This window comes from Pezoporus flaviventris, unplaced genomic scaffold, assembly GCF_033815535.1.
Source record: "Pezoporus flaviventris isolate CSIRO_AGI_PZ_B2104156 unplaced genomic scaffold, CSIRO_AGI_Pfla_v1 ptg000031l, whole genome shotgun sequence".
NCBI classification, from domain to species: domain Eukaryota; kingdom Metazoa; phylum Chordata; class Aves; order Psittaciformes; family Psittacidae; genus Pezoporus; species Pezoporus flaviventris.
In genome coordinates this window covers 60,166,232-60,188,193 of record NW_026892579.1, presented here as the reverse complement: position 1 = coordinate 60,188,193, position 21,962 = coordinate 60,166,232, and the positions used below count along the sequence as shown (strand labels likewise).

General features: G+C 40.3%; 2 protein-coding genes across 3 annotated transcripts in view; one reads left to right on the top strand and one right to left on the bottom strand.

Annotated features, from left to right (window-relative positions):
• PPP3R1 (protein phosphatase 3 regulatory subunit B, alpha) overlaps positions 1-14,462 on the top strand; it is a 43,129-nt gene extending 28,667 nt beyond the window's left edge. The window contains exons 3-6 of one of the 2 annotated variants that reach the window (XM_061461504.1): positions 6,574-6,750; positions 9,275-9,334; positions 10,152-10,336; positions 12,513-14,462. In XM_061461504.1, the coding sequence (XP_061317488.1) occupies positions 6,574-6,750; positions 9,275-9,334; positions 10,152-10,336; positions 12,513-12,560 (470 nt within the window). In that variant the 3' untranslated portion in view covers positions 12,561-14,462. The remainder of the gene's footprint in view (positions 1-6,573; positions 6,751-9,274; positions 9,335-10,151; positions 10,337-12,512) is intronic. The other variant, XM_061461505.1, reaches the window with a different exon arrangement.
• A 1,983-nt stretch (positions 14,463-16,445) lies between these two features.
• Positions 16,446-21,918, bottom strand: PNO1 (partner of NOB1 homolog). The gene is made up of 7 exons (XM_061460766.1): positions 21,700-21,918; positions 21,408-21,557; positions 19,210-19,293; positions 18,647-18,707; positions 17,787-17,904; positions 17,213-17,283; positions 16,446-16,730 (listed from the first exon to the last, which is right to left on the bottom strand). Exons 1-7 carry the CDS (start codon positions 21,916-21,918, stop codon positions 16,663-16,665), a joined length of 771 nt encoding a protein of 256 aa, XP_061316750.1. The 3' UTR covers positions 16,446-16,662.
• Between the last annotated feature and the right edge of the window lie 44 nt (positions 21,919-21,962).

The window sequence follows — 21,962 nt, the reverse complement described above, 5'->3', positions numbered from 1 at the left end:
TGGTCTGGTTTTCGTTATTTATAACTTTCAGCCAATAAGCCAGTATTTTAAGACTACCTGAAAACCAGCCTCTTAAATACAGGTTTAAAAGCTTAGGTAACTACTTAGATTTCAGGAGTGCTCAGCACCTCTGCCGAGAAATATCCAGCTCTTTGAAGGTTTGTATGCTTCACAGATACCTGTTAAAGTGTTGTGCATTCTGCAGCAACGGATGTACAGTGCTTCTGAATATATAAGCAATTTTCCTGTTAAATATCACTGCAGTGGATTTCAGAGAGATTTGTATTTTTCAGATCTTCTTTGCTTTGGGTTATCATATTAATGGAAAGATAACCATGTAACTTAACATTGTCTGGAAAATATGATTACATTTTTTGACATCACTTTTTTTTTCAGTGCAGAGCACTTGCTGCACTCCAGAAATTTGTTTTTAATGAAGCTTTTTGAGTTGCCACTTGAATGCTTTTTACAGTACTGAGCATCAGTTGTGTAAATAACAGCTTGAAACAAACAGTTATTTTAAAACATAGCATGGCAGGGGAGTTGGAATTAGATGACTTGTGGTCCTTTCCCACTGCAACTATTCTGTGATTCTATAATGGATCATCCTCTGCTGTTGTGTTGGGGGAAGGAGCAGAGGATTCACTTGTAGGTGTCAATATATTAGTATCCAACTGGAAGGAAATTTTGTGTACTAAAACGGGAGCTAGACAGAGCATTTGCGTGTAATTTCTTGGAAGCATGGAGTCCTTGCATTTAAACCTGATATATGCAAATGAATGACAAAGCAGGTATTGTTTGCTGTAGAATTTTAATACTTGGATGGAAGAGGAGTCTTTTAAAAATATGGATAGTTCTTTAACAAAAGATCCATAATACTGGAAATGCTTAAAACCCTCCATCTTACTGTGTTAGTTACAAGGTGAGTGAAATTCACAATGGATTATGAAATAAAGTGTGCTTTAAAATAGTGAATAATTTGATGTTTCTACAGGGCTGCCAGCAAAGCCTTGTAAAGAAAAACAGTTTGCAGGTGTCATTTCCAGCCAGGTAAATTTGTAAGCTACCATTGGACACCTGATTCTGGTGAAAAGCATAAGGTAGCACAGAGCCTGGTGTCAGCTGGTGGGCAAAGCACAGGAAAGGCTAACTTGAGTTCGAGGCTAGAGGAACGCCCACTGCAGCCAGAGCTGAAGGAAGCTCAGTCCCCTGTCGTGAGTCAGAGGCAAACTCTGCTTCAAATGATGTAAACAAAGCTTGAGCCTCCTTATTTTGCTCAAGGGATGTTACTGCCCTTTTTACACTATTGTGGGCTTGGAACCTCCTAGAGTAGAACTTCCTTGGATTTCCTAGCGTTTTCATCTCTGTCCTGGTCTCCTGAGCTTGTCTTGTAAAATTCTGCTTGTTGCTGCCACCATCAGTCCTTCCAGCTCGGAAACCTTTACTGTATCTGAACTGTCTTGTGCCTGGTGTTTCCCATATAGCTTCAGGGTGTTTGTGTGGACATGAGGTTGTCTGTAAGGAGCCTTCAGAGAAGGAAAAGAAGTGTATTTTGTTCAGGCTCTGAAAATGTTGTTCAGTACTCTGCTTTTCAGTGACATGTTAAGAAAGACTGCTGCTAAACACTGAGTTAAAAGTGCTCTTGTGAGAGGGGCACACCATCATAGATGAGGGCTGTTGTATATGCATATTCAGGGAGGAGACTGAACAAAAAATAAATAGGGTATTATTGAAATCTGCTGTTATACATAAATGTTGGGTTTTTTTTATTAAAAAAAAACCCAAAACCAACAAATAAAACCAAAACCCAAACAAAGCAAATGGAACAAGCCCCAAACCCCAGAAAACCTACATGGTTTTCGGGTAAGCTTATTCCAGGAAGAGAGTCAGTAGAAATTATGGCTGTGACTCGAGGAAAGAATAGACAAAACCAATGCAAATTGAAAGCTTATACTCAAATGCTTTCAGCCCTTATTTTATGTTCTTACTTTGTTTTTAAAGCTATTTCACAATGACGAAGTTGTTACTGAAATACTGATTTATCTTTTCTAAGCTTGTTACATTTCTGCTTGTAGAAAGGATTTTAAAGGTAGGTGAGATGCTCACAGTGTATTTAAGGAAAAAATAATGAAATTGTTCTGATAGGAAATTCTCATAGAGTCAGTTATGAAACACTGATCTGCAGATGTTGTTTTCATCCATATGTTAGTTATGAACGGAGGGTTTTATGCCCATGAACTGTTAAAGGAAATTTTCCTGTTCCTGTAATTACTTTGCTTTTTCCTTATTTCCTCCTCCAAGTACTCTCCTCCAAAGCGTGTCCACTGCCAGAAACAAAACACTGGACTAAATTTGATATTTGGTCAGCTTTTGGCAGAGATACTAAGTTTTTCTTTACTGTTCTTGACTTGCTTTTTCCCCCCAAGAGTAGAACTTCTCTCAGATCACTAGTGTAGGCAGATGCTTTGCTTAAATGTTTCAGGGTTTAAAATGAGAAATTTATAATCCCATTTCTAGTAGGAAATGCTGCTACAGTTCTGTACCTGGACTGTATTGTAGTTGAATGGATTGACTGTATGAGGTATCCTTGTATGTGGGTATATGTGGAGAAAGAGAAATGAACATTTTCAAAGTATGAAGACTCTTAATTTCATAATTCAGGCAGTCATTGCTTTGTTGCCCTTCAGCAAAACATAAAAGAACATTCTTGAGAAATAGTCTTACGTGACCTCTTCTCCTTGCCATCCTCTGATTCTTGTTTTTATTATCTGTAATCTTGGCCTCTTTGAGTACCATCTTTAGCAGAAACAAATCAGCGTTTTAGCTTCTCTTAAGCATTGCTGGTTTGCACATTTTACTATCTGGCTAATTGTGAATGCCAGACTGTTTGAACTGTGGTTCTTGTGCCCAGCCAGATGATGGCAGAGTGTGTGTCTTCATTGTAGCATTCATTTTAACACTGTGGTGGATCAGTTTCAAATGCACCAGTAAACTTTATTTTATTTTGTTAAATTTTATTCCTTACTTAACTCATATTGGTAGGTCCCTGCTAGGGATAGGTCAGCTCGAGATACAAAGTACCTTTCTGGCAAAAGTTTTTGTAGCACATCTTGCATGGAAGATTTTAGCTCTCTGCTTCAGCAGGCAAATGTGATGGCATAGTTGATCTTGTCTGTCTTCTGTGCCAGCTGGAGTAATTTAAAGCTGTGGACCAGTGTTTGACTGACTTGCATGTGTGGTAATTAGCTTCAGTTAATAGCAGAACACTGACAGAACTCTAGGTCTCACTTTCAGTCTTTGCTTATATATTTGTGAGGAAAAGTAGATGGGTTGGAACTAGATGACCTTAAGGTCCTTTCCAACTCTAACCTTTAGCTCCCAAACCAGGAGATGAACTGGAGTTATGAAACAAGACTTTGGTTAATGCTGCTTCTGAGAAAATTATGCTGGTAATGCCGGCTGGTCTTTAGTCCTGGTGTTTTACATCCCGATTTGTAAAAATGGCATTCTTGTGTTCTCGTGTTAGGGTTTTCTTAAGTGTAAGTTAGAAATGTTTCAGAGCTTGCAGTTCCTTAACTCTTTATAGTTTGTGCGGTAAGGTAGAAGAGATGCATCTGTGTTAATGCTGCTTTCATTTTTCTCCGTTCTGATTCTGTGAAATGGTAGAACTATAATGTATTTGAGGTTGCTTAGGTGGCTTAAATTGTTCCGTTTTAGTCAGTGCTAATCTTAATATTGGAAGTGGGAGTTCACTGATCTGGTAGGAGGATGACAGCACGTTATATACACTACAGGTAATACTTTCCATTTGCTGTTTAGTTTTATTAAAGTGAATTTGTTTTTTAAAGAAATAATTCGTGTACCTTTTGTTGCTCTTGTTTTTCCCACTAGGAGATAGTTCTCATGGCTGTCACAGGTCTTATTTCAGGGTTTCTTGGCATGAGATCTAGATGCAATTGCAAACTTCTGATTTCAAAATAGATCATTTGAGGGATTTGTGTTTACGAAATAACGGTGAGTTACGTGAAAGATGTAGTCAGTCTTGATTTCTGAGTCCAGATAGTGAAGCAGGAGAGTTTTGGTTGGACCAGGATAACATGTTAACCATGACTAATAAAAGTCGAGGGAGACTGATGTGCTGGCTGGACAAGTCCTTATATGCGTTATTGTAATATAGGTATAAATTATGTCTATTCAAACATGCATTTTACATTGGAAAATGCATTTACATATGTTGTGTGACAAGCCATGCTTAATGTTTTTGTGCTTTTTCAAATGTTGTGAGGATTTTTTGGGGGGAGGGACATTAACTCCTGTGGGAGTTGCAACTCTGGAGTAGAGCTTGCAGTAGAAATGAGGTTCCCATGTTCACAGCTTGCCAGGGTGCCAGCTTTGTATTAAACTCCAGTGGGTCCAACAGCTTTCTGGCAGCAGGGCAGGGAGTGAAGGCAGACTGAGCCAACCATTTCAAAGTCTGACTCCATTTACTGTTTCAAGATTGTGAGGAAAATGGAAACCCAAGAGTTACTGTGGGCAGAATCAAGAGTTGGCAGATACCTTCAGTATATTGGTAAGAAGCAGCATTTTGTGCTGATGAACTCATAAGCAACTGTAGAGGCTAATTGTCAGCTTTGCTTTGCCATTCTCTTTATACTGTTGCCTTTTAGTCTCATCATTATGTTCTATACACAGCTTACCCTGTAGTGGTATGGCACCTTTTGCATGATCTGGGAGGGAAGCTGGTTCTGTGTAGTTATGCCAACAGTAATGTGCTCCTGATCCTGCAGTGCAGTGTCGTGCTGTTAAGGGCACACCTTCAGTCATGTACTAGGCTACCACGTAAGCTGGTGGACACAAAAGAATGTAGCTTTACTGTAGTTGAGAGCCTAATTAATTGAAATACCAAATTGCAGACTAGAAACCGAGGAAAAAACTTGTAAGCCTCTGCAGATGCTGTTTAGCCTTATTTTTATAGCCCTAGAGGCACAATCAGATCTGTCACTTGCTGGTACAGCAAAGGGGAAGATTGTTCTGGGAGTACTGAACCTTTTTTGCTCTCTGCCTCAGCAGTTGGCAAAGAGTTACCAAGACTGACTAACAGCAGCATGTCAGAATTTACTATTTAGGCAAAAAAAAAAGCCTAACAGAAGATCATCTTGTGCTTCTGGATTTCTTGCGTGTTCTCTGCCTTTCATTGTGAAATAGCACAGTTGTGAACATCTCTGGGTTTGTGTCTAGTTGGTTTTTCAAGAAAGATACCGAGAAGTTTAAGTGGAAGTTCACTACTGCTTTGGTAAAGGATCATGTCTTTGAATAGGCTACAATTTCCAAACGTAAAGCTCTGCATGTTGGCTTGACCTTATGTATTGGAAAGAGTAAGTGCTGTTTGGTTTTATGCTGCACTTTTACAAAAGACAAGGAGGTGTTAATATGATGGAAAGTGGAGCTGGTGGTCTGTATGTGCCTTGTAGAAGTTGAGAAGCAATTTCTGTTACTATTGGAGCAAATGCACTAAATATATCTCAGAAATGTTGAGGAGACTATTCATGTTGCCAAAGGCATTGGTGTAGGGAGTTGGAAAGCTGCAGGTTCTATACGGTGTGTTGTTTACTGTGTGCTGGGTGCTTTCTAGGACTTCGTAGGACTCTTGGTTCCTCCTTCATACCCGAACATGGTAAGCAGTTAATGAACTAACTTTGGCGTTGTAACTGAAGCTGCTGATAGGGAACTTTCTGGTTGTTGTGGGGAAAGCTTTTTCAGCTTTTCAGTAGTAACAGAGTACAAGATTCTTTTTAATCATTTTAATGTATTCACAAACTTAGTCTGTTCCTGGCAAAGTCTGAAATGTAAGGTTGAGATCCTTTATAAATTGCAGAGGATAAATAAGTGGTGCTGCTGCAGGATCTGAAATGGCTTGGAAGTTCTGGAACAGCAAAAATTGATGTGTGCAGGTTGTGGCTACAGGTATGCCTGCTTCGTGCTTGAGATGGATTAAAAAACTTATCTTGGGTCTTGTCTGGGTGATGTTTTGAGTGATAACTGGTCAACAGTGGGACTGTGTTAACCAACTTCACTTGGCTTGCAGCCCAAGAGATCCCATGTTTGGTGTGCTGAAGAATCAGTAGTTTTGCTAATATGCTTACTAATAGATTTTCTGACGTGTTAGCCTCGGTTAGCTGTAGTGCTACAGCCTTCAAAGAAAACTCCCTCTCATCCTTAATTTCTTCATACCTGGTATTTGTAAGAGCTGTCTGACTAAGAACTAGCTAAGCACCCTCAATCCTTAAACATGTTGTGTCAGCATGGGGTATCCAGGGAGTCACGAGGCTAACTGTATTATGGCTGATGCAGGGAGGAAAAAAGGTAAGGCTTATTTAGAACAAAAAATGGAAAGGCTTGTGTTTGTCTTCAGTTTGATTTTATCTTTATAATCTTCCAGGAGTGTTTTAATAGTTGTAGTAAACTAGGAGAAATTCTGGTAGGAAGGCAATGAAATGTGCATTGTGTTTAACTGGCAAAGGGTTTACCGAAGCCTTTCTGAGAATAGGTGTTGGGTTTTTTTTTCCCTTTCAGTTGATGCTGATGAAATCAAACGGCTAGGAAAGAGATTTAAGAAGCTTGATTTGGACAACTCTGGTTCTTTGAGCGTGGAAGAGTTCATGTCTTTACCTGAATTGCAACAGAATCCATTAGTACAGCGAGTAATAGATATATTTGACACAGATGGAAATGGAGAAGTGGACTTCAAAGGTAAGACATGGTGCTTTGTGTCTGTTTATCAGGATTTCTAATAAATGGAATTTCTGGAGCTTAAGAATTCAAATCTTGATTCTGGTGAGAGGAGAGGGGAGGAAAAAAACTTGTTAATCAAAATAAGGTCCTAATTGCTTGTGGAACTGAATTCCAGTACAACTAGTTTCTCTGGCACATTAGAGCGCTCCTGAGCAAAATGCTTAAAAAAGCGTATTGTTTAGTCGTAGCTTTCCAGGGTATACTCGGTTAGGACTGCTCATGAAGTATCCCTTGAAGTGCAGTAATTCAGACTCTTCATTGTGGTGCTAATCTGAAGTATATTCTTACGCTGAAGAGACTGAAAAAGTGGGTAGACTGTGAGTGGTGTGTCTGTCCAGAAGCTGTACTTACCCAAATGTTCGATCTGTCTTTTCTTGGGAGTATTTTGAAAAAGCTTTCAAAATTGAGGAAGTGGTCCAGATTTTTCTGTTGACACTTCCTGTACAGGATTATTTTAGGTAGGCCCTTCAAGTGAAAACTGCAAGTTTTGATTTAGTATGTTCTTCCAAAATTTAGACTTATCTTAAATACTTGCGATTAGACGGGCCAGCAGATTAAAAGTCTTCACTGTTGGTTGGTGTTAAAACAGCCTCTGACCCTTAGAAGTGATGATGTTTGTAACTTCTGTTCAAGGTAATAGTATCTCTTGTTGCCCATGACATAGGAAGACAGGCTGAGAAAGTTGTGGCTGTTCAGCCTGGAGAAGAGGAGGCTGCGTGGAGATCTCAGTATCTGAAGGGGGCCTATAAACATGCTGGGGAGGGACTCTTCATTAGGGAATGTAGTGACAGCACAAGGGGTAATGGGTTAAAACTTAAACAGGGGAAGTTTAGATTGGATATAAGGAAGAAGTTCTTTACTGTGAGGGTGGTGAGGCACTGGAATGGGCTGCCCAAGGAAGTTGTAACTAGGTGATCTTAAGGTCCTTTCCAACCCTAATTATTTTATGATTCTATGACTAGAAAAGGTTAACCAGTTTTTAAGTGTAGAAAGCTCTTCAATCTCACGTCTATTACAGGCTGACATTTTAAATAAAATGTTAAAATATAAAAGCTACTAACCTTTACAAAACCAGTTAAATTTCTGTAGAGAGAACTACAGTGTAACTAGAATATTGAAGTTCTGAGACTTTGTCTTGGTATCCGCTTCCAAAGCAGTAATTGTTGTATATAATTGTTCAAAATCCCCTTGTGAAAAATAAGCAGTGATAAAAGATGATGCTATATTGTATGTGACATTGAGCTGTGATTAATATAATTATTGAGAGCTGTCCCTCTTGGGTGGGAACAGGAAGTTGTCAGAAACAATTTTCCATGGTGAAATGATGCTGTTGCAGTAAGTGGCAGTGAATGCTGCTGTTGTCATCTGGCCAAGTTTGGTTCATTTAATTTATTTATTTCTGTCAGATGGAAGCTTGGAGGAAAAAGACAGTAAAGTGGAATAGGGGAGATTTAGGTTAGATGTAAGGAAGAAATTCTTTACTGTGAGGGTGGTGAGACACTGGCACAGGTTGCCCAGAGAAGCTGTGGCTGCCCCATCCCTGGCAGTGTTCAGAGCCAGGCAGCATGAGGCTTTGAGCAACCTGGTCTAGCGGGAGGTATCCCTGCCCGTGGCAGGGGTTTGGAACTGGATGAGCTTTAAGGGTCCTTTCCAAGCCAAACAATTGTATAATTCAAGAAAAGCAAAATTACATTTTGCTTGTTGAAAGACCTAAACATTTTATTTGTTTTAGGTTAATCTTAAAGCATAATGCTAAAATAGTCCAGTCAGCATTTTATTGATAAATCATACCTGGATTGTTGATTAAATGTCACAAAACTTGTTCAAACTGGAGTAGGCCTTTCAACCTAATGCTGTATTGCTGCACCTCTGTATTCTTTCTGACCACAGTTTAGCTTCTGGTTTTGCTCTGTTGTTACCTTTACTACCCAAAACTCCCAAGAAGTCTACTTACAGGATCTTAACCAGACACAGCACATCCCAGGGTTTTATTTTCTTGGCAACTCAGGGGTTTGCTCCTGGAATGGCATCATTGTTGTACAGTGTTAATTTTCCTTTTTTTCCTATTTTTCAATAGCAAAATAGATTTTTTTTTAAGTTGTTTTAGAACAGTTTTAATTTTTAGTCTAATTCTTGCTTTAATTTGAGAAAATAATCTTGAGCTGTAAAATTAGAATCCCCGTTTGAGTAGCTTTAGTAGAGATCTTAAGAGTTTTAGGTCAGATTCTTACGAAAGTCTGGCAACAAAATTATTTAAATACTGGTGTGAACAAATCTGGTCAGTGAGCACAGTGTTGGATTTGGAGTACTTCCTACTAAAGAACACGTAAGTATCAAAGTATGGACACTTAAATGTCACAAAACTTTAAAGATTTTAGGGTAATTTAGATCCTTCTTACAGTTTCTAAAAAGTTCTGAATGTTTATGTCTTTGGTTTATTAAAAAAAATACACTTTTTGTAAATGTTTTTCTTGTACTCTAGAATTTATAGAGGGAGTCTCCCAGTTCAGTGTCAAAGGAGATAAGGAACAGAAGTTGAGGTGTAAGTATTTTGAATTTTCCTAAACAAAATTTTCTTAGTTCTCCAAAATATGCTTCTGTTGGTCAACATTGAGAAACCGGCAAATCCAGTGGGAAATCATGAAGGTAGATTGTACGTGTTTTGCACACAGCTGTAGAAGAATTCGCCAGTGTTCTGCGGGGAAGGTTTGAGGCTGCCTTCTGAATATCTTCAGTTGCTTCCCATTCTTTTTTACTTCACAGAACTGTGTAATAATGTGCTTTGATGTTAGTCTTACGCTCCTGTAAAGCAGATTTTTTTGCTGCTGTCATAGAACAGCACCAAGTTCTTGTTTTGAGAACTGTGTCTGAGGAACACAACGTGACCCAAGCCTTCGGAGTGTAGAAGGGATGGGTTCATGCATGGATGTAGTTTCCAATAAGTAATAAATTCAGTGTTAATGCCAGATTTGCAGCAAAACAACCAGGTGGGATTTTGATTAATCTATTTCCTGGAAGGCTGTTACTTTTTGTGCTTGTAAATGAGCTGCTACGTGGGTGCTTTACCTTGTGGTGGTAAAGATTTTCCAGTTCAGTGTTTATAAAGTTATTTTACTGCTGATGCTAGAACTATTTCAGCTGACAACTCTCGAGTGAGGTTTTTCGTTTAAATTCCGTAGTAGCATTCATTATATTGTTTCTGATGGTTCCAAGGCTGTCAGAAATCTCACTTAAAACATAGGATTTTTCTCAGTTTGTGCAGGATTGTGTCATTGCTTAGTGCAAAGCACATGAATGTATATTGCTCTTTTCTGACCACGTTTGTTACTTAAAGTTTTACATACATCTGTCTTCTGCAGTTGCTTTTCGCATTTATGATATGGACAAAGATGGGTATATCTCAAATGGAGAGCTCTTCCAGGTGCTGAAGATGATGGTTGGGAACAATCTCAAAGACACTCAGTTACAGCAAATTGTAGATAAAACCATAATTAATGCAGATAAGGATGGTGATGGAAGAATATCCTTTGAAGAATTCTGTGCTGTAAGTAACCTCTAAAGAAAACTTCGATAGCCTTTAATTCTAAAAGGAGGAAAAATGGTAAATAGTATAAAGGGTAAGATTATAAAAGCAGAGTGATTTGGCAATAGTCACTCTTTGACACAGCTTTATTATAGGTGGCATTTTTGTCTTACGGCTTCCAATAGAACAGTGTCTTTAGGGTGGATGAGCCAGTCAAGAATAGGTTTCTTCAGGATGCAGACTTTCCCCTTGAATCCAGCATGCCTGAAGAGATCACTCAGAGCAGAGGAAGTTTTACAGGGTAATTTCTGTGTCATTTTATACCATTCTAAACACAAGACCAATCCTAAACTATTTTTGTATATAGACAAAAATGCCTGACATGAAGACATATTAGATTCTAGTCTCTCTAAAGATGTGACTGGCTTGACGTAGGAAGCTGGTTTTCCTTGTTTTCAACAGTTACTTGATTGAAAAAGAAACGGCACTTTTGGTTGTTTTAAATGGCTGTGGCTGTGTAATGGAATACATGGGGTAAAAAAAAAATCCAGAGCACTGTGGGCAGCATGTCCTGTTCCTGAGGGTAGAGGTGAAGTGCGTCAAACCATCTGAAAACTGTAAAACCAGAGTGCTAAAACCATGAGCACAGCACGTCTCGTTCAAAAAGTGTCCTGTCAGGGGTGCTGTGGGAGGGGAGAAGTGTATTCCACAGAGGTTAACCTGTAGGTTAATCCCCCAGTCTCTAAACTGAGTGTCTGCTCCAAATCACCCTTCAGAAAGGTTTATCTCTGCACAGTGTGGAGAGGTCTGGGGAGATTATCACCATCTGCAGAACACAGGGGTTTTACAAGGGCCAGGGTAGCAGGATTTGGGTCAGTTACAAGCAGGGTAACAGCTCAAGTGCTGCTCTTGAAAGGGACAAACAGTTGAAAGGCACGTTTTAAAAACTTTGGGTTTTACTGAGCAGAGTGCTTGAATGTAAGTAGCACTTGAGGCTTGAACTGGTTGAGTCTCACCCGTGTTGTATGGTTGTTTAATTAGTTGACAACAAGTTTTAAATTTAAATCGAAACACACTAAAACTTGAACACTTGAAAATGGCAATAATGAATGTTTTCATGTTAATTTTAAATGGTGTATCAATGAACGTACACCTGGGTTAGCACTGAGTCAACAGGCACTCAAGCACTGCTTGTTTCCTACTCTTCAAATTTACTTCAGTTCAAACATAACTCGTTCATACTTTCATGATCAGTGCAAGCTTAAAGGAAAAATCCTGCCCTTTCTACAGACTATTAAAATAAAAAGGCTCTGTTGTCTGCATGGTTTTTTTAGTAGTTATTTTTGTGACATCATGTGAAAACCTGGACATTTGCAAAGAACTCAAAGACTTGCAGCCTGCAAATGCCTGCATTAGTGAAATACCTGTTTCTTGCCCTGTTGTCTTCTAACCGTCCATCAGATATAACATAGCCTTTTCTTTTGTCCTCCAGCTTCTGCCCAGACTCCTTGTCTTGTACTACGGCTTGATTTTCCTAGCTTATTGGGATTTTAGTTTCTTCAGTTTTTGTTGACCTCCTGACAAGACGCCTTTCATTCCTATGATCTCTTGTTCTTGCAGTTTAGCTTCTTGAATTTTGTGCCATCTAGCTACAAAAATATTTATGTTTGTCACATCTGGCAATATTATTTGGCCTTTGAAATTTGTCTCCATTACAAGAGCTCCTCTGACCTCGCACCTTTTCCTTTCCTTTCTCTGTGCATGAATCATGTGCCTTTGAACACTGGTAATTCCTTTTTGGGTGCGTGCAGTTTTGTCAGCAATCTTGCTGCCTTTCCTAAGGCCCTGTGCAGAGGCACAGTTTTACAGGATGTTTCAGAAGTCAAGTCAGCGTTTCATTTAACATACAGAAACGTAATACGAAGTCAGAATGAGTTGGAGGGGAAAAGCCAAAATGGTGTAATTTAGACTGTTTTTCAGCCCCCTGAGTGTGTAGATCGTACTAATACAACTACTTTGGTTCATACATAATTTATTCATGTATCTCGCAGTGCTTGAGATGCAAATTATTTTGGGGAGGCCAGGGAAGTACTGTAATTATGATCACCCTGAGTGCATCTTCTGAATAAAGTGTGTTCTTTGTGTGTTGCTGATTTTTCAGTTCTCACCTACTTACAAACAACTTTTCTTCTCCCAGGTTGTAGGAGGCCTAGATATCCACAAAAAGATGGTGGTAGATGTGTGACTCTGTAGGGCACCACCCAACACTTTTGCTTTCTTCTCCATCTCTGAAGATCTGCTCAAGACGTCCAGCAATGCTCTCTGTGTATTTAAATGGAAGTATTTTCTCTGTGAAGCCACATTTTCCAACATGAGCCTCATGAAGCCAACTAAGTGTTATTGAACTTTTATTCTCTCAATAACTCAGTGTAGCACTTTAAAGTCTGAAGGACAGCAAAGATGGAAAGAGCATATCAGTGTGGTGGAGAAAGGGAAGGGGTTGGCTTTTTAATTTATTTTTCTTCATCTTTTATAACAAGGAAATATCTATCTATATATATATATGTGTGTGTGTATTTATATATAGATATATATGTAGCTTTCTATATGTAGTAGCTAGGTGGGCTTTAATTTAATATACTTGATTCAGAAACAAAACTAGAGTACAAAGTGCCAAGCAGAATATTAACAGTTCAATATATGGATATACATCCTTACTTTTATTTCACACAGTTTTATATATATAGTAGAAGAATGTAAAATTTTAACTGGGTGTTAGGTCAGCTCTTTTCCTTTTCCTGTGACTGTTCAGATGTTTCTATATATTGACTGGCTGACAAAGCATTGCTTCTTATTAATTCACCTTAATTACATTTTTTGTAACACAGGAGACTAAGTTTATTTATACCTGTTAATATATTACCAGGGACTGTGTCTCTTTGCTAAATAACTTAGTACAGTTCTACTTAATATGAGAATATAGTTTAATGCTACTGCCAAGAACTAGCCCTCGTGCATATAGTAACTGTGGAATGCTTTGATGGCCGCTAGATTTCGTCATCTAGGAATTGGGAGCAGTTACAGCTGCCCTGAAGCAAAGGCAGATCTGCTGTTCTGGATTCATTTTAGATAACAGCTGCTCAAGGTGTTAGACACATCCATGATTTTTTTCTTGTGCTTAGCTTAATGAAATTAGGATTGATGTAACTCTGCAGGATTCCCATCTACTTATTTTCTACAGCACTTACATTAGAAAATGTTCTTGCCATTTAAATTCTGTTTTTCAACCATGATAGTTTCCCCTCTGCGTTTAAAGAATACTACAGGTAGCATAAATAACTGGTAATATTTTATATATATATATATGTATATAGGATTCATACAGGGGGAAAATCTTGTTAACCTATGCCATAGAGGAGGAAAACTTCACACTATCTAAATTTATACCTCTTGTGGTTCTCCAGTCCTTTGCCTGGGGAATTATTTTCTTTTCTAGATTTGTCCATATCATGATTTGTAACGGATGGTAACTTGATATATTTGTGTGATATAAAAGTAGTGAGCCATGTTTTACAACTTTATATCATCCCTTCCCTTTTCTGCAGTGGTACTATTGGCTGGAAGAAAAACATTTGCTAGATTTTTTTAGGACAGTTCATCTTTCCTGTATAGTAGTTTTTCTATTAAAGAGAAAAAAAATTGTTTTATAATCAGCAGTGGGAAGTGCAGGTTGTCTGAACCTACTTCAGTCGAGCACCTATCTGCCATAGCTGTTCCTTCAACTGAGTGCTGCACATCATGGGCTCTGTCTGTGAGAGAGAAATCCAGGTGCTTGGTGTCCTTGCATGACATAAAGTTTTGCATGTAGATCGATTTGAAATGTTCCTCTTGTTTACATAATTTGCATAATTTAAAAGGTAAATGTTGCCAAACTTTGGTAAATGTTAATGTTCAAAACAAAAATCTCCACTACATGTAACTTTTCTTCCTCTGGATCAGTACGTGGTTTATAATCCCAGCCAGTGGTTGTATCTGTTCCAGTGTCAACTGCCATGTGCTCTGCTTCGAGGGGGAACTAGTCTTTTGTGAATTTTTTGTACATAAGTATTTGTTACAAACATTTAGCAAATGCTTTTGATTTCTCTTACTTGCTTGTGCATATCTTGGCTGGCATTCTAGAAATTAGTGCTTATGTTATTTCCTTAGGGGGGTTGGAAGGGGAGGGATGAGGTTGGTTGGGTTTTGTTTTGGTTTTTTTTTTCAAATTTTTTTTTGTTCTGTTTTTTTCTTCTTTGGGGTTTTTATTTTTGGATTATTTTTTTTTTTTCAGTTTGTGTGGGGAAAACTGATTTATGTTGAATGTTTAGTTTTTCCTCTGCATGCTCCATCATACGTTGTGGGAACTATAAGAACCTTCATACTACATGAATACAAAATAAAATATTTGAACCTTGGCTGAGCTGCTTCAGTATTTACCTGGATCTTCCCTGTTCAACTTGAAGCAGCGCTGCAGCCTGCTCTAAAGAAAACAAAACTGCTGTTTGTAGTTGTTTGTTCCCTCTTCAGTTATAAAGGTTTACTGGAAAACAGCCTCCTGAATAATTCCGGGCTTTATTTCAGTGTTTCAGGACCACTTATGTGTGTGTTTTTACTAAAGGCACATCTGGTTCTTTTTGCTAAATGTCCAAATTAGATAAAATACCTTGGTTTGAATCCTGCTAAATTCAGAATGGTTGGGCTAAGTGGAAAGTGGTTTAAAAAACAAAGCCCTAACCTTGAATGTAGGTGGAGAATTAAAGGCAGCTCCTTTCTCAAGGGAAGGTGTGAGACCTCTGCTGGTGGAATTAATCCTCGCTGTAGTAGGTACATCCCTTACGGAAGCCGTTTGCTATTGCTCTTTGTAATGCAGTTATCTGGGCCCTCCTCTGCGTTTCTCTCTTCCTTTCTGCTGCTTTTGGTATGAGCATGCAGCTGCTTTAGGGTGAAGATCAGGTTACTTTTGTATGTCCTTCCCTCACTCTCCCTTCTTATCTTTTGAGCTAATTGAGATGAAAGGACATAAGCAGCTAATGAACAAACAAAATGTGCTAACCAGGTAGTGCTCTTCTACCTTCAGCTGCTCAATGGACACGATCTCCCCTGTGTAGCTCATACTGCCAGGAGCTGTACATTTAAGTAACATGGCAAGTCTTAAACCTTGTAGCAACTGAAGACTTGAATGAATCTGGCTATAATCAATAGAATGCTTTGGGTTGAAGTGACCTTAAATACTGTCTAGTTTGAACCTTTGTGCCACGGTCAGGGACACCTTCCACTAGACCAGGTTGCTCAAAGCCCTGTCCAGCCAGGCCTTGACCACTGCCAGGGATGGGGCAGCCACAGCTCCTCTGGGCCACCTGTGCCAGTGCCTCAGCACCCTCCTAGTGAAAAAATTCTTCCTAATGAAGTGCTGCACTGGAAACTTGAACACCAAGAGAAATGTTTGCTCGATTTCCTAATGTTTTTGGTAATCTCAAGTAAGCTTTTTCATTCAAAAGCCTGAACTGAAAATGTGCTAACCAGCAAGAGACTTTGGAACAAGTCTGGCTTGTTTAAATTAAATGGGGACGTGACAGGTCTCTTGTCTCTCTACTCTGTTTCATGCACATAGCATTTTAAGAAGGCAGATACTCGGCACTTGCCAGTTCTTTTCCTCTGGTGCACTGGCAGGTTCTTGTACCTAACCAATGGCTCTTGGCTTCACAAGGCTGCCTTATACAGACCATTTTCAAGAGAATTAAAAAAAAAATAAAAAATCTATAGGTGCAGATTCTAGGATTAGGTGTAGATACGGTATTTACCTCTCTCATCTTACCGTTTTCATGTGCTCTTCCATAAGTAGCAGCGATTCGGTGGGTAGCTTGCTTTTGAACTTTGTGTTCCAGTTGACTCCTCTTTCCAGGAGGATAATGAACTGATGTGTGGTTATAAACACTCAACTATGCTGATTCCCTTTAGGCTCAAAACGTTAAAGGCTTTCTGAAGTTCTGACAGCAGTTTCTTGATACTTTGATATTCAGAGTCAGTAATGAAGCATGGTTTTGTTTGAGGATAAGTAAAATCAGGTATTCGTACTTCTGATAGACACAACCACTTTAAAATGACTTTTAATGACTATACAGAAATATCAGGTGTGTTGAAATAGGGCAGCATGTCTGAAGGAAATCAGACTGCAGGAACAGTCCCAGTTTTCTTCTGGGCTTCCAAATCAAGGAGAAGACTGAATGCTTCTGTAGCTCCAGGCCTCTTGTGTGTACAGAAAACGCAACTCTCAGCCCTGGTCCTTGGTGGTGCACCTGTGCTGCAGCTCAGAACCTTTCAGTTGCTCTGCTGGCCACTGCCCTAATATTGCCATAAACTTTTGATGGAGGACTTCCTGCAGAAGAAAGCACGAACTCAGTCAATAAACAAGATAATGTGCGTGTGTTACAGAAATAAATGTTTTGCTGTCACGTCTGTGATAAGCCCACAGCTGAGAAGGATGGTCAAGGTTAGCCACCACCTTGCAGCCTATGGTTGCAAGCGCAGAGTTAAACTACTGGTGCCAGTGTGGGTTGGGTTGTCCCCTTTGGCATCTTCTAGACAGTGCATTCCAAATAGCCTGCAGGGAATGCTACAGGCTGAATCAAAGAGCAGAAAGTCTCTTCCTCCCACACCCCAGACAGGGCTTTGGAGACAACAGAATCAAAGTGCTGGGCTCCCTGATTCTTACCCAAACAAGACAACTCCTAGCAAGCTACCTGCTCCAAATGCAGCTATGGGCCACCAGGGGAGAAAGTTAACACAGCACAGAAAGCAGTTTCTCAAACAGCAAGATATATCTGTATGCAAAGGAGAAGATTAGATAACAGGACTCACCTAAAATTAGATTGCAAATTGCTGTTCGTGCCATTTTAATGTTCTGAAAAGATCCCAAAATGTGAATTTTTCTGTAAAAACCAAAGTAGCAGCAGTTAATGAGGGGAAAAAAACCTTCTGTTACTACATAGTTAATAAAGCTGGAATTTCAGATTAGTGTACTAGTGCCTTTTCTACACTTGTAAATAGAAACAACCTCAAAACCAGAAAACCTGCAGTATAAACCCTGTGCTGTTCTAAATCCTTTTTAAAATAGATTTTTACAATTTGAAAGTTTAGCAGTAGCAGCTTTAGGAGGAAAAGGTTCTAGGGTCAGTGGGTTCAACTTGGATTACTTGTAAGAAGTTGTGCTTTGGGGCATTACTCAATTCTATGTGTACTGGTAACACCCATCATTCTCAGACCAAAAGGTCAAATACTCAAATAGCATTTGTTAAAAATAACACTTAAATGATTTGTCTTCCCACTGCTCTACAGCAGTTGCATAAAATCTAGGTTATCTTTGTTCCTGGAAAAGGACATGGGTTAGTTGGGGGATTGTGCTCTGCCCAGGAGGAAGTCAGTCAATACTTACGCGTCAGCGAGAACGATTCGTGTCCTGGTTACGTTTTCTATAGTGAATTTTGTTTTTCCACCTTTCCCTGCTATTCTCCCTATTGCTCTTGACAGATGATCGCCTTTCAAAGGTTTGACTAAAACAAGAATAACATGCTCAGTGTAACAGCAGTGGTGTGTATTTCTATAATGCTTGCCTTGCTGGAAGCAACTTGGTGTAAGCAGCACAAAAGCAATTTCAAGTGCAATATATAAATATCTATAGTCACTAACGTTACTAGAACTGAAAATTGCATCTGCTGCTAAGTGTAACCATGAGGTCTCTGGCATCAGAGAGAAATTCTGATACAGAACTGCTGCAGAAGGCATTCCCTGTGTTACTGAGCAATTACTATTGAGGAAAAAAATAGCCAAAGTGCACTCAGCTGGCACCATTAGAAATAAAATAGATCAGCTTCAGATGCTCCAAGGAATCCCACAAATACATGAATTAATAGATGTTTCTGCTGTCTACTTCCTACCAGCTGCTGTCAGGATTCTGAGAGTAGCAAAGCCCATTCTAGTTTAAAAATCTAATGGATGCATTCACCAAAATTCTCCCTTTCACCTTTAAAACGTTTACCCTGTGACAAGAAAAATCAAATCTCTCTGATAAAGTGATGTACTTTCAAGGATGGAGGTTTGAGGGGCTTTGTTAAGACATCTTAGAAAAATTACAACCCTTTCAAGCCACCTGTACCCAGACAGTAACTGTGTAATGAAGTTTTTCCTTAACCCTGAGGGTAAGTGACATAACTGGAGCAGGGGGAAAGGAACAAAAACAATGTACTTGCAGATGGTACCCACAGCTACCTGAACACCACAGCACAAACTACTTACCATCTGTAACTTCAAACGACTCTAGAAAAAGATCATCTAATCTGACAAGAGCAAGAGCATCCTAAAATAAAGAGATCTGTTATCAGCATGAGCGTTGCAGTACCACAACGGAGCTGAAAGCTCACATTTCCTTTATATAAAAGGACAGCATCAGTAGTGTTTCTCCACTTAATGTATCAAACAACAGCCAGCACAGGTCTGCAGCAAGGAGCAGCTCATATAATACTGCGAAGAGTGGTTTTGTTTGAGTTTTTAACAGAGCAAAGGTTATGGGCAGCAAAATGGAGAGTCCCTTTACATGCAGAGCACGTCAGGGCCAGATTACTGCTTCATGCTTGCCTCTTGCACACAGCTAAATATGTCCTCCAACTTTGTAATTTTAATTAAGTGATGTTTGAAGGTTACTTTCTTACTCTGCATTAGCTTAAGAAATTAAGACTTCCACTCTAGTCACAGTTTCAAACATTTATGTCTAGAAAACCACCTGAGGATTGTTATTTCTTCCTGTAATTTTCAGGGAAGCCAATGAAGCACTCTCACAACCTGGGAGTTGGGAGACTCACCTCTACTTGAAACCCAAGGATAAATGCTTTCACAAAATCAGCTGCTTTTGTTAGAGCACTGAGATCCTTTGTCTCTTGGCAAGTCTGCAAGACAAGAAGTTACATTTGCAAATGAAGGCTGTGCAAGTAGGGTCAGGACTTGGGAGGAAAAAAAATCTTGGCGATACGTTCTAACCATAAACACCTACATTCAGGTGACAGTGCTGTACCGTGTTTTACTGGCACTAAGGTAACTAGTCATGGTGCTGTTTTATAACAAGAACAAAGCATCAACTACCACAGCCTGTGTTTGGAGGGGAGGGAAGAGAGAAACTGCTGAACGCCCTCCCCACCACACATCTGACTGAGAGCCCTTTTATGGGAGAAAAAACCAAAGAACACAAGCTAAATGCAGCACAGAAGAAAAAGAAGTGGATGGTGGCAGGAAACCCCAAAAGTTGCTCTAATGCCAAGAGCCTAGAGATGTTTCAGCGAAACCCAGACAGGTTCAATAAAACATATGAATTCAGATGATATTTAGAACAGGAACAAATTGACCTGGAGAAGCAGCAAGTATTGGGCTGCTTTAGTTTTTTTTCTTCCCGTGCCAGCACACCACAGGATTTGCTGTTAGGGGCCATTTATTTTCAGTTCATGTTTTAATACTGGGCCATTCCTCTGCCACCGTGGAAGAGTTTGTGTATATCTGCATTTACAGACCGTAACAAGGACAACTTAGGAAAGAGCAGCCTTTGAAGCTGTAACAAAAGCAAACCAAGGAACAATTAAGGAAGACAGTCATGTTGAGAGCTGGAGTATGTAAAAGCTCTTCTGAACTGTCATTTACAGCTTCTGCACCAAGTCAGAGAAATGACAGAAACGGATTTTAAATTCTCAAGCATTTTACATTCCTGACAGATAAGGGCAACACTAAATGGGCTTGAGCAAGAATAAAACCGCCTGGCTTTCTACCATTGATGCATACCAAAAAGCACTGTTGAAATCCCAGGTCTCTTCTTTCACCTGTGCAGTTTCTCAATGGAACTGCAGGAGTTCCTGCTGTTCCCTCCCTTTTCCTTCAAGTCATTTCTCTAGTTGCTACCATCAAACTTGTGGTAAGATTTTAAGGTTCGGAAGAAAAATTACTGTTGGTGTCTCTGTTTTCACTCTTACATTAGAGGATCTCCTACATCAACAGTGCTAACACAGTAAGCTGTACGTCAAAGGCACAGTGTGAGGTTTAGCTACACGCTTGAGAGCTACTATAAACACTCCTGAGAAGGTGTAAGAATAAAGTGAGCAGCTACAAGAGCTACAATTCTATATTGGTGTCTGTATCCTAAGCTACTGCAGTGCAATCTGTAACACAAGCTATTAAACGACCAGCCCTTATCTTCTGCCACAAACAAAAGCCATTAGGTTTGGTGCCCCCCTCAAGACACTGTTAGCTCAAAATTGTGACATAAGTATTTAGTAGCCTTAAAAATCTAAAAAAACATTATAATCCAAAATCACATCTAACACAAGGAGTAAGAGTCTTGGTAATTCTTAAGCATGTCATTTTCTCCTATAAAAACTGACACCCCCCAGTCTTAGGCTGGCCCCTTCTAGAAAGGATTAACACTTTCAAACTACCTGCATTAATAACTTGCTTCTAAGCAGAAACTAACAAATGTGACAAGATTAACCCCCGTGAGGATTTTTTGGTTAAGTGAAACCGTGCAGTTTCCATCTTTCCAAGCATTATCTGGGATTTAGAATGCTTCTCTAGTCTAATACACAGAACAGGAACACCTATGAGAACAGGCACAGTGTTTCCGGTATCGTAGAATCATAGAATAGTTAGGGTTGGAAAGGACCTTAAGATCATCCACTTCCAGTCCCCTCACACTAAACCATGTCACCCAAGGCTTTGTCCAACCTGGCCTTGAACACTGCCAGGGATGGAGCATTCACAACTTCCCTGGGCAACCCATTCCAGTGCCTTGCCACCCTCACAGTAAAGAACTTCTTCCTTATATCCAATCTAAACTTCCCCTGTTTAAGTTTTAACCCGTTACCCCTTGCCCTGTCACTACAGTCCCTAATGAAGAGTCCCTCCCCAGCATCCCTATAGCCCCCCTTCAGATACTGGAAGGCTGCTATGAGGTCTCCACGCAGCCTTCTCTTCTCCAGGCTGATCAGCCCCAGCTGTGGGAAGCAGAAGGAGTTCTCTTTACCTTGATTTCCACGTTCCTCGTTTTCAAGTTAAACCTGATTTGAAGTTGCAAGTGCTCCACGATAGGCGTGTATATTTTCATCCAGTTCTCTTTCAGCGGCGTGTACCTGTTGGCCGGCACGGGAACCTTCCGTATTTCGCCTTTTCCAACCTAGCGGGAAGAGAAGGCCGTGAAGGCCGAGCTCCGCGCACCGCTCCATGTGCCGGAGGGCCGACGGGCTGCCCCGCACGCCCCAGCTCCTCCCGGCCCCGCACAGGCCAGGCCGCGTTTCCACGCCCGGCGCCCCGCGTACCCGGAGCGCTTCAGCAGCCACCGGCGGGAATGCCGGCCTCTTGCTGGGCCGCGGCTCCGCTGTGTCCATGGCGCTCCCCGCCGCCGGCTCCGGCTCCTCCCCGCTCGCCGCCGCCGTCGCCCGCCGCTTCCTCCGGTTCCGCTTGGACACGACGCTGGTGAAGCCTCCGCCATCGCCCGCCGCCTCAGCGTCCGTAACGAGGCACGGAGGGGGAGCCATCGGAGCGGGAGGGGGGGGTCTTGCTCCAACCGCCGCCCCGCGTG

Bases quoted from the DNA above. Each gene is read 5' to 3' on its own strand.
- PNO1 (XM_061460766.1), bottom strand. From the start codon at position 21,918: ATGGCTCCCCCTCCGTGCCTCGTTACGGACGCTGAGGCGGCGGGCGAT. The intron at 21,558-21,699 runs GTACGCGGGGCG...TCTTCCCGCTAG, and splicing joins TGGCTGCTGAAGCGCTCCGG to GTTGGAAAAGGCGAAATACG. The intron at 17,905-18,646 runs GTAAGTAGTTTG...TTCTTGTTTTAG, and splicing joins GTCGTTTGAAGTTACAGATG to TCAAACCTTTGAAAGGCGAT.